At 46.5% G+C, this 13,152-nt stretch overlaps 1 protein-coding gene across 1 annotated transcript in view; it reads right to left on the bottom strand.

The window, feature by feature from the left end:
* Nucleotides 1–5,782, bottom strand: part of FBXL17 (F-box and leucine rich repeat protein 17) — a 553,738-nt gene extending 547,956 nt beyond the window's left edge. Inside the window, exon 1 of the mRNA XM_062212315.1 lies at nucleotides 4,506–5,782. Within this exon, the coding sequence (XP_062068299.1) occupies nucleotides 4,506–5,507 (1,002 nt within the window). The 5' untranslated portion in view covers nucleotides 5,508–5,782. The remainder of the gene's footprint in view (nucleotides 1–4,505) is intronic.
* Between the last annotated feature and the right edge of the window lie 7,370 nt (nucleotides 5,783–13,152).

Here is a 13,152-nt window from a genome sequence, read left to right as displayed (position 1 = left end):
CATTCATTTCATCATTGACTAAAAGTTCATCCCCAGAACTCCTTTCCTTCTAAAGGAAAGCCTTAAACCAAGCATGCATGATATGGTATATATGACATAATTCCTCTGACCCACTAGTATCCACCTTCTAACTTTACAAAGAGGTACTATGTTGACTATCATTACCATGTGATTTCACTTGTGTTCACAGGTAGAAAAAACAGATCATGTATTTTAGCTTTCCCTCCAAAGCACATCATGAAATTCTGCCTTGACCACTAAAGCAAGCTTTTGATAATGATCCTATGAAAAAGGATCTAATTTCTACTGACACATTATATAGGTGAATGCACCATGAGTTTTTTAAAGATGGTGACAGATTCTGGATCTCCCATCTAGTTTCCTTTTGAAATAAATAGAGATGCTGATAGGAAGAAAGGTATCTAAACATACAGACTAAAAAGCCTCTAATATTTAAGGGGTGGGTATCTGGTACAGTGGTTAAGAAGTTACTTGGGAAGCCTACATTAAAGTCCTTGCTCTGTCCCAGGTTCCAGTTTCCTACAATGTGCACCCTGGGAGGCAGCAGGTGATGGCTCATGTGGTCCCTGCCACCCACCTGGGAGAACAGGATGAAGTTCCAGGCACCCAGCCCAGCCTCAGCTGTTGCAGGCAATTGACCAGTGAACCAACAAACAAAAGATCTTTCTGTATGTGTCTGCCTAACTTCCCTTCAAATAAGTGAAAATAAATACATTGCCAACATTTAAATATGGATTTACCTCAAGAATATCCAATTATTCAAATAGTAGCTACTTAAAAATATTGCACTGCTATCACTTGGTAAAATTGTTGCATGGTGGTACTATGGTATCAGCAGTCAAAGCTGTTTAAAAAGTTATATAAGCAACAGGTAGCAAAGGCTGAAGCTACTTTTTTGGATCCAAAACAATCCAGTAACCCAAGAACAACTGTAGCACTGAAGAAAAATGCTTCTTCCAACGTTGACTTTTGAAGCACCATTCTCTGCTTCTTAAATTTCTTACATTTAAAGACTATACAGCTCAACCCTACAGATTCAATCATAAAATTAACCTCTGATTCACAGGTGTTAGAATTCAACAGATATAAACCCAACAAATTTCAGGAAGCCCTTTCATAAAACCCCTGAGACTTTCTTCAGTCCCTCATAAACAATATGCTGAAAAGAGCCCCAGATCTGGAAACACTGACATGGGATCCAGCCCAGGGCCTGCCATCCACTAAGGTTTGGGCACAGCCCTTTGACTCCTCCAGGCCCATTTCTTCATGCATTATATTGCCTCAAAAGCATCTTCCTGTCTTAAAGTTACAGAATTCTGATTCCCAGGTAGCCTTATTCTTTCCATAAAGAATTCAGTCCATTTTTAGACAGCTCTAATGATTAGAAAGGACTTTCTAAAATTCCAAATATACTTACTCTTCAAGCCTGGAATTACTTTTTTTGAAATCTACCCTAGAAAAATACATGACCATATGTGCAGAGAAACATATCTCCTACAAAAATTATTTGCAGAAGTAAAAATTTTTTGGAAGCATCCATTAATAAAGAAATACAACATGGTACAACACTATCAGATACTAAACAGCAGCTTTAAAAAAATGAAGCAAGCTATATATTCACTAGCAAGGAAGACCACCAAACCACACTGTTAATAACAAAAAAGTTTCAGAACATGGACATCTGATGCCACTTAATTTTAAAAAAAAATTTTGCCAAGACAAAAATTTCTAAATGTACACAATTCAGTATGGTAGCAACTAATGATGGTATATTTCTGAAGTGTGGCTACTATGAGAACCAAATTTCAAATTGTATTTAATTTTAATTTCTTTAAATTTAAATATGCATGGTTTTTGGCTAATATACTACATAGGACAAGTCTAGAAATAAACAATCTAAACTGGTTAATAGTTGTTAGTTACCTCTGGAGAGGAAAACTAGATAGGCGGGTAGGCAAACTTTGGCTTTACCTGCATTGTGTGAATGTTTTAAAGCCAGTAATGTTTATTATTATACAAAAGTAAAACGAAAAAGTTTTGCTGATATTGAGACAAAAATCACCCTATGAATCAACACATAGTTTAGTTTTTCTCTTCTGCCATACATAGAAATAACTGGGTAAGTATGGCAGCTTTCCCCAAAAGTCCTTTAAAGCAAACTCTTTGCCCTTTTTAACATAATATCCTGCTAGTACAAAATATGCAGCAATACAATTTTATTGTATTGACCTTACTGACCCATTATCAAAGGAGAAAGGCATACTTTCTGAGAATACCTTCTAAATGGGGGTGATGAATTTGTGCCTCTCTCAGCAAGAACCCTTCAACCTGTTGGGTAAAATGTTGCAGCTCCCTCAGTCTTCTCATAGCCAAACCCTCCAGTCCTTACCAGAAGCAGAACCAGAATCTTATACCATCACAAGGCTTTCCTGTGGCTAAAACAGCAGCAACTCAGGTCAGAACCTTCCGTATGTGGCATACTGGCCCAGAGCCTTAACACCTGGTCATTCTTCATTCATAAATATTTACTGAGTGCTGCTGCAATATGGGCCAGACACTGCACATGTGGGATGAAACACAGCACGGAGCAGGTATGTATCCATAGAGCCCCTGTCTCCGAAAGTTCTACTTGGGTTGGCACACTCTGAAAAAATAACCTACTTCAATTCACCCCAGGCAGTCCAACTTCCTTTGTAATCAACAGCAGTAATATCAGGAGACTCAAGAATCTTTAAGTTTCTAATATGAGGAACAAAGATCTATATAACTTGTCCAAGTATTCCAGTACAACAAAGCAAGTCCAGGAGTAATTCCTAAAAGTCCTTTAGACCCAGTTTTCAACAACCTACAACAAAAACGTGAAAAAGAACAAAAGAATAGCTTTTTAGAGTTTATCTTTATTATAACATCATTCCTTTCTTGTTTAATTAAAATGTTCTTTACCTCATGATGAAATAGTTCCAGTACAAAGAGAAGAGTACTTGGCTTTTGTTTTGGTTTGTTTTCAGTCTTATTTGCCAAATAAGACAGGAATCAAGCCTCTATATCAAAGATTTGTTGATATTTATCCATGTCATCCAATGATCAAAGGGCAAGAGAAAGTTTTGTTTGCCCTAAGATGCACCCCCGGGCGCCCACGCACATACACACACACACAAACACAGGCAATTACTCTTTCAACAAATATACCTCCATAAGAGTTCAATCATGACATTCTGACACAAACAAATTAAAATCTTTCCTCCCTTTCATTGTATTATTCACAGGAACATCACCACCACAGGAAAACAGATGCAAACACTCAGGACTGTAAATATGCAAAAGTCTAATTAAAGAAAGTATGTTGGTGACAGTAACAACTGTAAATGATGACAGTTACTTCAGTGGTAATCAAAGTAGCCAAATCCTTATTAAGGTTAATGATGGTTAGTCTTAAGTATCATCCACACTGTAAAAAGTTTTTATTTATTAAGCTCCAAAAATGGAAGGGTGGGGAAGAAGAAACAAGGACAAAAAAAAAAAAAACCACAAAAAACCCACATTAAATAACTTAAGAGTAACTCCATCACAGAACTAAAGTTTGCCACTAACAATGATAAAACTGCAAGCTTCACTTCACAGCTGAAAGTGACAACGTCCTGACAGAACATTCATTCACCTCTTGGCCACTCCCCTCCACAAAAATGCAAGTGTCCTGAGCACCTGGGATTCTGTATGCTCTTACTAAGGGCTAAAGCACAGGAAGGCAATGCAAAGTAGCATCAACAAAACGGAGTTGAAGTCAGGACACCTAAATTCCCTCCTTCCAAAGACAGCTCTGCCCTTTACTATGTGTGACCTTGCACAAGTCATCGACGCTCTTCAAGTCCCACTAGACTGAACGCCCCCACTGCAAGCAAGACCACTGCTGCCTGATTCCTACTGTCAGCCCTCACCCACAGGTCCGAAAACTCAAGTTTCTTCTTGTATAAAAGAAGGCCCTCCGTGTCTCTCCGCGTGAACTGGAGGACTAAATAAGCTATGTATATAAAAAGCTCTGGCACAGTCACCGATTGTGGCAACTGCTCAAGAAAAGTTAACTGGTACCGCCATGAACTAGCAGGTAGCAAACCTGAAAACACTCCAGACTGAAATACTAACACCAGCTATAAATACCCACCAGGTACAAGTGGCTGATTTGATTTAAAAAAAAAAAAAAAAAGTACTTTACAGAAAACCTAGGAAGAATGTGTAAGCCACGGCGCCGGCAATCTAATAATAGCTGAACCCTGAATGGTAGGTAGCAGAGCCACGCCATTATAAAGGAGACTCCTCACAGGCCCCAAGCCCCAGCCCCACCGGCTGCCCGGCCGGCCCCCTCTGAAGTCCCCGGAGGTCGGGGAGCCCCCTCCTCCGCCGAGAGGGAGGAGAGAGCGCAGCGCGGGGCGGGGGCGGGGGCCGCCGGGGGGGAAGGGAGCATCCCTGCGCCTCGCGCCCAGACCCACCTTAAGCAGGATAGACGGCGGCAGCTGGTTGATGTCCGGGGTTTCGGGGGGCGGCTCCCTGTGCCAGTCGCAGGGGTTTCCGGGGGGCTCCTGCCAGTCCGCGTCTCCGCATTCAGGCCGCTGCTGGGCGGCCGAGGGGGCGGTGTCCCCGGCTCGGACAGCGACTCCACCGACCTCGGAGGGGGCGCCTTCGGCCGCGGGGCAGAGCGGCGGCGGGGGCTGCTCCGGGGCCTGGCAGCAGCCGGCGTCGGGGGGCCGCGGCGGAGAGGCGCCTCCCCCCGCAGGCCCTCCCCCGCCGCTGCCGCCGCCGCAGCCCCCGCCGCCGCCGCCGCAGCGGGGCTGCTTGCAGGGGGTGCAGGCGGGGACCCCGGCCCCCTTCCGCTTGCACACCATCTCGGGGGGCGTGGAGGGCTCGGGCGGCGGCGGCGGCGGCGGCGGCCCCCGGAAGAGCTGCACGGCGGCGGGAGGCCCCAGGAAGCGCACGGGCCCCACGCTGGCCAGGAAGAGGCTCCGGCCCTGCTGCTCCCAGGCGGCGGCCGCGGCCAGCCCCAGCTCTTTACAACAGGCGGCGGGCGACGAAGCCGAGGCGGCGGCGGCGGCGGCGGCGGCGGCCGAAGAGAGCAGGAAGCGGCGGGCGGCGGCGGCGCAGTCCTCGGCGGCCAGGGCCGCGTAGTGCCGCGCCAGGTGCTGCGAGGAGGCGGCGGCGGCGGCGGCGGCGGCGGCGGCGGCGTAGGCCCCGTCCCGCGGCAGCGGCGAGAGCGGCGGCTCCTCCTCTGGGCCGGCGGGGGCGGGCGCGCCGGGGCTGTGCACGATGAAGCAGAGCATGCAGGGCCCGCGGAAGAAGCAGTCCCGGCTCCGGGGCGCCGCCGCCTGAGGGGGCGCCTTGGCCGGGGTCCGGCGGGGCAGTCTGAGGAGTGGGCGCCGGCGGCGGCACCAGCTGCAACAGCGAGGCCTCTTCTGGCTCGGGCGGTTACGCGGCTCCTTCGAGAGAAGGTGGCCCATATAGAAGGCCCCGAGGAGGGGGACCGGGACGGGGACGGAGGGAGGGAGGCCCAGAGAGGCGGCCTCTCGGCGGCCGGGCTCGGCCTCTGGCCCGCAGCGGGGTCGCCAGCCCCACGCACACCCGCGACGGTGGAGGGTGGGCGTCAGCTGCGGGCCGCCCGGGTGCCCGACGGGGGGCTACATGCTTTGCCCAGGGAAGCCGGGAGAACGCTGGGTGCGAGCTTTGGGAACGCGAGGGAAGGAGGGGGCGAGCGCGCTTGCCGGCTGGGCAACCGGTGCAGGCCCGGCCGGCCGGCCGCCTCAGTCAGTCAGCGCGGCGGCGGCGGGGGCGACGCCGGGTCCCGCTCGAACCATTTTAACTGCGGCTCCTCCGGCGGCGCGCGCGCCCGCGACTCGGCTCGAAGCCGCGGGCGCGCGCGGCCCGTGCCGGGAGGGGGCGGAGCTGGCCGCGGGGGCGCGCTCGGGGCGGGGACGCCGGCGGCTCACCCGGGACGGGGGCCGCCGCGGGGAGCTCGCGGCCGCGGCGCGCGCCCGTCGCCCAAGGCTTCGGGGAGGCCGCTGGGCGCACGCCTCTAACGCCAGGCGGGAGGAGACGCTTCCGAGCCAGCTGTGTGACATCCGTTTCCACAGCCGCACTGACGTCTCGAGGTGTAAGTTCAAGGGCTGCCATTGGCCAGGAGCCGCTCGGCTCTTCCCCTCACCTTCCACCCCATCGTCACCCCCGACTCGGAAACCGAGGCCAGAAAGCAGGTTCCGCCGGAAGGGCCGATCTGGACCCGGATCACCCCGGGGGAAGTGTCCTGTGAGGGGCCCGTGATTGTCCGGCACCCCTGCTTTTCCCACTTGTTGCACAGCACTGGCTGCCTTTCCACAACTCTTTCGAAATGAGAGCACATAGCCAATCACCTACACGTGCCGAGAGGTAAGCACTTTTCGGGACCCAGTGAGTCATCCAGCACCCCAAGACTACAAGCTGTTGCTCACTGCGTTGTCTGCACGCTCGTCGTGCTGTCTGTCCGTTCGTCGGTCAGATGCTTGAGACGGCACTGGAACTGTGCGTGGTGGCGGCGGCCCAGGTGAGGAAGAGGCATCCAGGCAATGCTGTGGAAGGTTGCACCCCAACGTGGACGGGTCAGAGACGAGAGCAGTACCCAGTGTGGTGAGGTTAGTTATCTTCCACGATGGAGAAGTTGGAGGAGGCTTGACTGCCTGTGGCATGGCCCCCGTGTCTTCGTCTTAGCTGTAACAGGGTACCTCAGAGTGGATGAGTTACAAGCAAGTGGAAGTTTGGCTTAGAGTCGTGGAGGCCGGAGGTGCCAGGGGCACGGTACCAGCACGCGGTGAGGGCCTTCGTGCTGCTTGGTGGTACTTCACACAAGCTCTGAGGCAGAGATGGACCTTCATCCTGTTGCATCAGGACTCACTCCCTAGGTACGGGATTCATGAGTTTATGAGGTAGAGCGTTCAGGACCATATCACCTCAAAGGTCCCACTGCATAGCGGCCATTACATGTGAACGTGAGTTTCATAGAGACGTCAGACCCTAGCAGCCAGTAAAAGGGAGCTAAGGGAGTAAGAAGATGGACGGCAGAGACCTCTAGGAGGGGTAGCCTCTTGGCCCGGAATAAGGAAAGGGGAAAGGACGGATGGAGGCAGGTGGATGTATCTGGAAGGAGAGTGAGGGTTCGGTTTCTATTGAGGCGGTCACCTGCTGGAGGGTGGATGAAAAGTGGCAAGTGTTTATATAAAGATAACTAGAGAGAGCCTGTCTAGGAAGAATGCAGTATCTCAAGATTGGAGGCCCGTGGACTTGGCGATCACTGAGCCTATGTTATTTTCCTACTAAAATGACCTTTGCTGGTACTTGCCTGTTTGTCAGAAATGACTTTTATTTTAAGTCTGTCATATTCAGGAATTACCCTTTCTAAACTTGAACAATGAAATGGAATCCCAAGAAACTGAGAGGCAAATGCTTGCCAAAGGGTTTCACATATCCATTACTCAATTTCTTTTTTTAAGATTTATTTATTTGAAAGAGTTGCAGAGAGAGAGACCTTCCATCTGCTGGTTCACTCCGTAAGAGGCTGTAATGACCAGGGCCAGGCCAGAGCCAAGAGCTTCTTCTGCATCTCCCACATGGGTGCAGAAGCCCAGGGACTTGGACCATCCTCCCAGATGCATTAACAGGGAGGTGGATCAGAAGTGGAGCAGCCGGGACATGAACCGGTGCCCAAGTGGGTTGTGGGCGCTGCAGGTTGTGGCTTAACAGGCTGCACCACAGTGCCGGTCCCCTACTCACTTTCAAATGTACTGCCAAGACTTCATTTACCTATAGATGTTATCTGCGTGGCTTCCCCCCATCTGCTTGTAGGGGCTGTTTCTGAGCCCTCAAATCACTGGAGAATTCCAAGGATTGCTTAAGGTCTTATGATAGATCCTTTACCATCTCTCCAGTCTGCACTCAGACCAAAAGGAGAGGGTGTTCTAATACTTTCTGTTAACTCTGTCTGGCAGAATTGTGGCCCTGGTGCTCACCTTATTAAAGAGCTCCCTGGACACCATCCTCTGAAGGGAGAAGATCTCCCTGGAGCAGAGCATAACAGGTGAGCAAGGGGCTGGGGCAGGCCCCAGCAGCACTGGTACCTGGGAGGAGCCACTTCACCGTTGTATCAGTTCTTAAAAATAGAATTTGGGTCCAGAGATCAGATTCCCCCAGATTCTTAGGAAGTGTCCATGTTCAACTGCTTGAGCTTTGCTTGGCAACCCCCTGCCTGAAGTTGCTGATAGGCTGTTAGCCTTGTTTCCAAGGCTGAAGAACAGAGTAGCCTCTGTTTTGAGGGTAGAAGTTAGTGTACATTTATTTTTTACTATGACTTGTTCAGAACTACATTTCACTAAGTGTCTTCTTTCTGTTATTGTTTCTGGAAAGGAACGTTCTATTAAAATTGTTTTAGTTTGAATATAGAATAGTTGTTGTTTTCTTTTTTTTTTTTTTTTTTTAGTTAGGGCTTATTTTGAAAAATTTTGAGCTTAATTCAGATGTAATATTCAGAAGCAGTTGTTCTGATCAGATGGCTTAGAGCAATTTCTGGAATGTTCACATTCGAAGATTCCTTATTTATGAATGTCTTTGATTTAAATCTAACCAAAACCTGCAACCTTATTCTTTGTACATTTTTATTATATGGTATTACCAAGCTTCGTTTAAAACAAATAAAACACTAATCTATTTTTTAGAAAAGAATTGTGGCCCTATCAATTTACTACCCTTTGACCCAGGAATCATACATATACTATTTATCCAAGAGAAGTAAAAGCATTTAACCACCAAGACTTGCACAGAAATGTTCATAGTAACTTTATTCGTGGTTACCAAAAACTGCAAGTGGCCCAGATGTCCATCAGAAGAGTGGATAAGTAAATGTACATATTCATCCAATGAAATACTTCTCAGCAATGAAAGAAAAAACTATAAACAATCCTATAAAACGTCAACATCAGGCATGACCCTCTGTGACTATAATAGAAAAGATAAAATAAGATCTCCATAATTATGTCTGATCACAAGCAGATAGAACATTATTCTCCAAATCTCAAAAACTTACTGAATCAGATTCTTTGGAGGGCGGACTGGGACTCCGGCATCTCCAGCTCATTTTAACACACTCCCTGTGTGATTCCAATACACCCTGGCACCAGACTTCTCAGAACTGCATTTAACAACCTAACTCCAACTTCCGTTTTTCAGAGATGAGTGAGACAAATGACTCAGACTTTTGACGTAGTTTCTGAAATTTGTGCTACTGCTTTTCTTACTCCAAATTCCTGAGCCATTCAGCCATGAGTATATTGTCTTTGGTTTGCCTCTTGAACTCTGTGCCCTTTTTATGATAAGTGACACTCTTGTTTTACAGTTAAGAAATTTTCATGTATTTTCACCACCTACTATCATCCTCCCCCTCATTCTCTGCAGAAAAATTGCAAATGCCTTGAAGCCTAGGATTATCCTTTACCCTTCCTTCTCTTTCTTTACCACATAGGGAGCACTTCAAATAGTTCATAGAAAATTGAAGTAACAGTCAAGTTTAATTTCATGCAAAAAAATTGAAATTCATGCATAGGAGGGGTATTCATAAAGTTCATGGAAAATGCTCATTATGAAAATTATGCATGGATTTAAAATTTTTTTCACAAAAAATTTAATTCCATTTTCCATGAATTTTTAAGTACCCTCATAATAGAGACTTGTATATACTTTATCAGTGGACTATTATCACAAAAGCTAAAAATCAGTTTTGGAACTCATTACTGTAAATAACACTTATAAATATTTAGGAAACAATTATGAGTAAGGGCTATAAATAGCAATTATAGAGACAGTTGTTGCAGTTGATGGTTTTGTGGGAGGAGGGGTTGGATTGGCGCCCTCAACAGCCAGGAGCCGGGATGGGGCTATCAATTTGACCTTAGTGCGACTGACAACTAGCCTGGCATTCTCAGCTACATATGAGAATATATTGGGGCCGGCGCTGTGGCGCAGCCGGTTAACGCCCTGGCCTGAAGCTCTGGCATCCCATATGGGTGCCAGTTCGAGTCCCGGCTGTTCCTCTAACGACCCAGCTCTCTGCTATGGCCTGAGATAGCAGTGGAAGATGGCCCAAGTGCTTAGGCAGCTGCACCCACATGGGAGACCCAGAAGCAGCTCCTGGCTCCTGGCTTCAGATCGGCGCAGCTCCAGCCATTGCAGCCATCTAGGGAGTGAACCAGCGAATGGAAGACCTCCCTCTCTGTCTCTACCTCTCTAGCTCTTTCAAATAAATAAAATAAATCTTTAAAAAAAAGAAAGAATATATTAAATGCAAATGCCCTAAACAGCACTCTGGCCTCAGAATTAGCCCTTAAGGCATTAGAATCTGGCTGAAGAGCCCATGAGAGTTTCTCAGGCATGGAAAGCCAAGACACTGTGGCAAAAAATGACCTAAATGAAAGATCTCTGTGAGGGAGATCCCAGTGGAAAGAAGGGGCCATCAAAGAAGGAGGTACCCTTCTCTGAAAGGAGGAAATAACTTCCAGTTTGATTATGGCCTTGTGTAAATAAGGCTGAAGTTTGTGAACTCAAGAGGCTTCAATAGCCTTGGCAGCTCATGACAAGAGCCTCGGGTGATCACTGACGTCATAAATAAGAGCGTCAGTTGTTAAATCAACAACAGGAGTCACCGTGCACTTACTCCCCATGTAGGATCCCTGTCCTTAGTGTGTTGTACTATGGGAATTAACAGTGAAACTAGTCTTCAAACAGTACTTTATACTTTGTGTGTTTGTGTGGGTGCAGTCTGTTGAAATCTTTACTTAGTATATACTAAGTTGATCTTCTGTATATAAAGATAATCAAAAATTAATCTTGATGAAGAATGGGATGGGAGAGGGAGTAGGAGATGGGATGGTTTGTGGGTGGGAGGGTGGTTATGGAGGGGGGGAACTGCTATAATCCTAAAGTTGTACTTTTGACATTTATATTTATTAAATAAAAGGTTTCTAAAAAAATATGTTGAATGTAAACAGTCTCGTAAAACATCAGCATTAGGCATGGCCCCCTATTATTATAATAGAAAAGACAAAAAATAGGATTCCGTAATCATGTCTGAACACAAGCAAATACTAGAACATTCTGCAAACCACAAACGTGACTAAACATTCTAAGTGAGTACTGTTTCTTCACCATTTACAATCTTAGCCTTTCTCCATTCTTCCTGTCTTCTAGAGAACAAATATTTAAATATCCAGTTGTAGGATTAGATATCCAATTACAGGATTACCTCTGTTTCTTGACAGGACCCAATCCAGGGCAAAACCTTAAACCTCCAGAATTGTCTAGCACAAGGCCAATGTTGTAATAAATCTTTTGCAACACCCTTGTACTCAGAGTGCACACAGTTCCTTGTGGCATACTCTCTGCTCCTTGCATCAAGTCATTAAACCTAACTTGGTTTGACTACAGGTGTGTTCCTGCTGGTCTTTAGCTGGAGGACACTAACATTTGTTGTAAACAAATGTCACCACTCTATCTAAAATTATGTCCTCCTTTTCTCTTTCCTGTTACTCTTATTTTGTTTAAAGCTGATAAACAGATGTGTTTTGTTTAACTTTTGATCTGTCCCACCAGATTGTAAGTTCTATGAAGATAAGGATTTTGTTCCATGTTCAGGAAGATAATCTGGGAACTGTGTAAATGACGGACTGGAGTAGGAGCAGGTTCTTAGCAGAAAGATCAAGGTTGGTCAGATTCAGTGAGGAGGGCTTGAAAGTGAAAAAGCATGCTGGGGACAATGAGGTAGGAGTGTGGGCTAGAAAACATTTCCGATGTGGAGTTTTCAAGATTTAATGAATTATCTGTGAAGTGAATAGAGGGAAGGGAATGATGGATAGAAAGGAAATGAAGAACCCCCAAACAGCTACCTGTGTGTTCTAAAATATAATAATAATATTAAGTAATATATGTAATATAATAAGTGTTTATATTATAAAATATATACTTGATTCATATTTCCAACCTGAGATAGCTCGTTAGGACATAGATTCACACTGAAAGCCAGCATATACAAATCTGTGAAACAATTTAAAAGACCTTTTATTTATTCCTTGCTAACAGCCTATACTTACTGTGAAATGCACATCTGGTTGAAAGACACCCACTTATAAAAGACTTTATTGTGTGCAGTTGGGTAATTGTGATTGTGGCACATAGTTGGGACATCCTATAATATCAGTGATACGAGACCACGGTTCAAGTGCCATTGATCTCACAGACAGTGGATAGGTGCAATGGATGGCCTTCAAGGGCACTTTTGTAGGGCAGAAGGCATTGTCTTACTTGTCTGAAAATCATGGAACACCTTGTGTTTTTAATATATTAAATTCTTTATACTCAGTGAATTGTGTTTTTCTGAGATACCTGAAGTCAAAGATGATAGAGTAAGCATCAAATTTTCAGAGAATTCCCTTCAGGAAGCCCACCTGTACCCTTGAAGAATTTGTCAGACACAGGCACTATATGAAAGTTCAGTTGCGACTTGGACAGCTCCTTCCGTAGCTCTTCTCTTGACTGAATTCTTTTCTTCCAGATCTTAGCCCAGATAGCACCTCCTACCGTGAGCTCTTCCCTGGTTATTCAGTTACATCACTCCATTTGTTTCCATCTCAGCAGTTCCCATAGGTTTCAGTTGTATTTCTGTATTAGCTGACTGGCCCCATCAGACGTGAACCCTACTTTGCTTACTCCCAAATCACTAGTCCCTAGAGTCATTAATCAGTTGAATTTTAAATACAGATTATCCTGGTGATCCTGACATAATTAAGTGAACTCTTAAGGTCTGGAAGTGGCTGGCACCGTGGCTCACTTGGCTAATCCTTCGCCTGCGTCGCCAGCACCCCAGGTTCTGGTCCCAGCTGGGCCACCAGATTCTGTCCCGGTTGCTCCTCTTCCAGTCCAGCTCTCTGCTGTGGCCCGGGAAGGTCGCAGTTGTCTTGAAGAAACAAATGCCAATGTTGTGGAGAGGACCATGTGGCAGGAAATTGAAGGTGACCTCTGGGAGCCAAGAGTAGCCTCCTAGGTAGTGGCAAGTAACAAAGCAGGCCCTCAGTTTAA

Source organism: Lepus europaeus, chromosome 15 (assembly GCF_033115175.1).
Source record: "Lepus europaeus isolate LE1 chromosome 15, mLepTim1.pri, whole genome shotgun sequence".
Classification (NCBI taxonomy): domain Eukaryota; kingdom Metazoa; phylum Chordata; class Mammalia; order Lagomorpha; family Leporidae; genus Lepus; species Lepus europaeus.
This window is presented reverse-complemented; position numbering and strand designations above follow the sequence as displayed.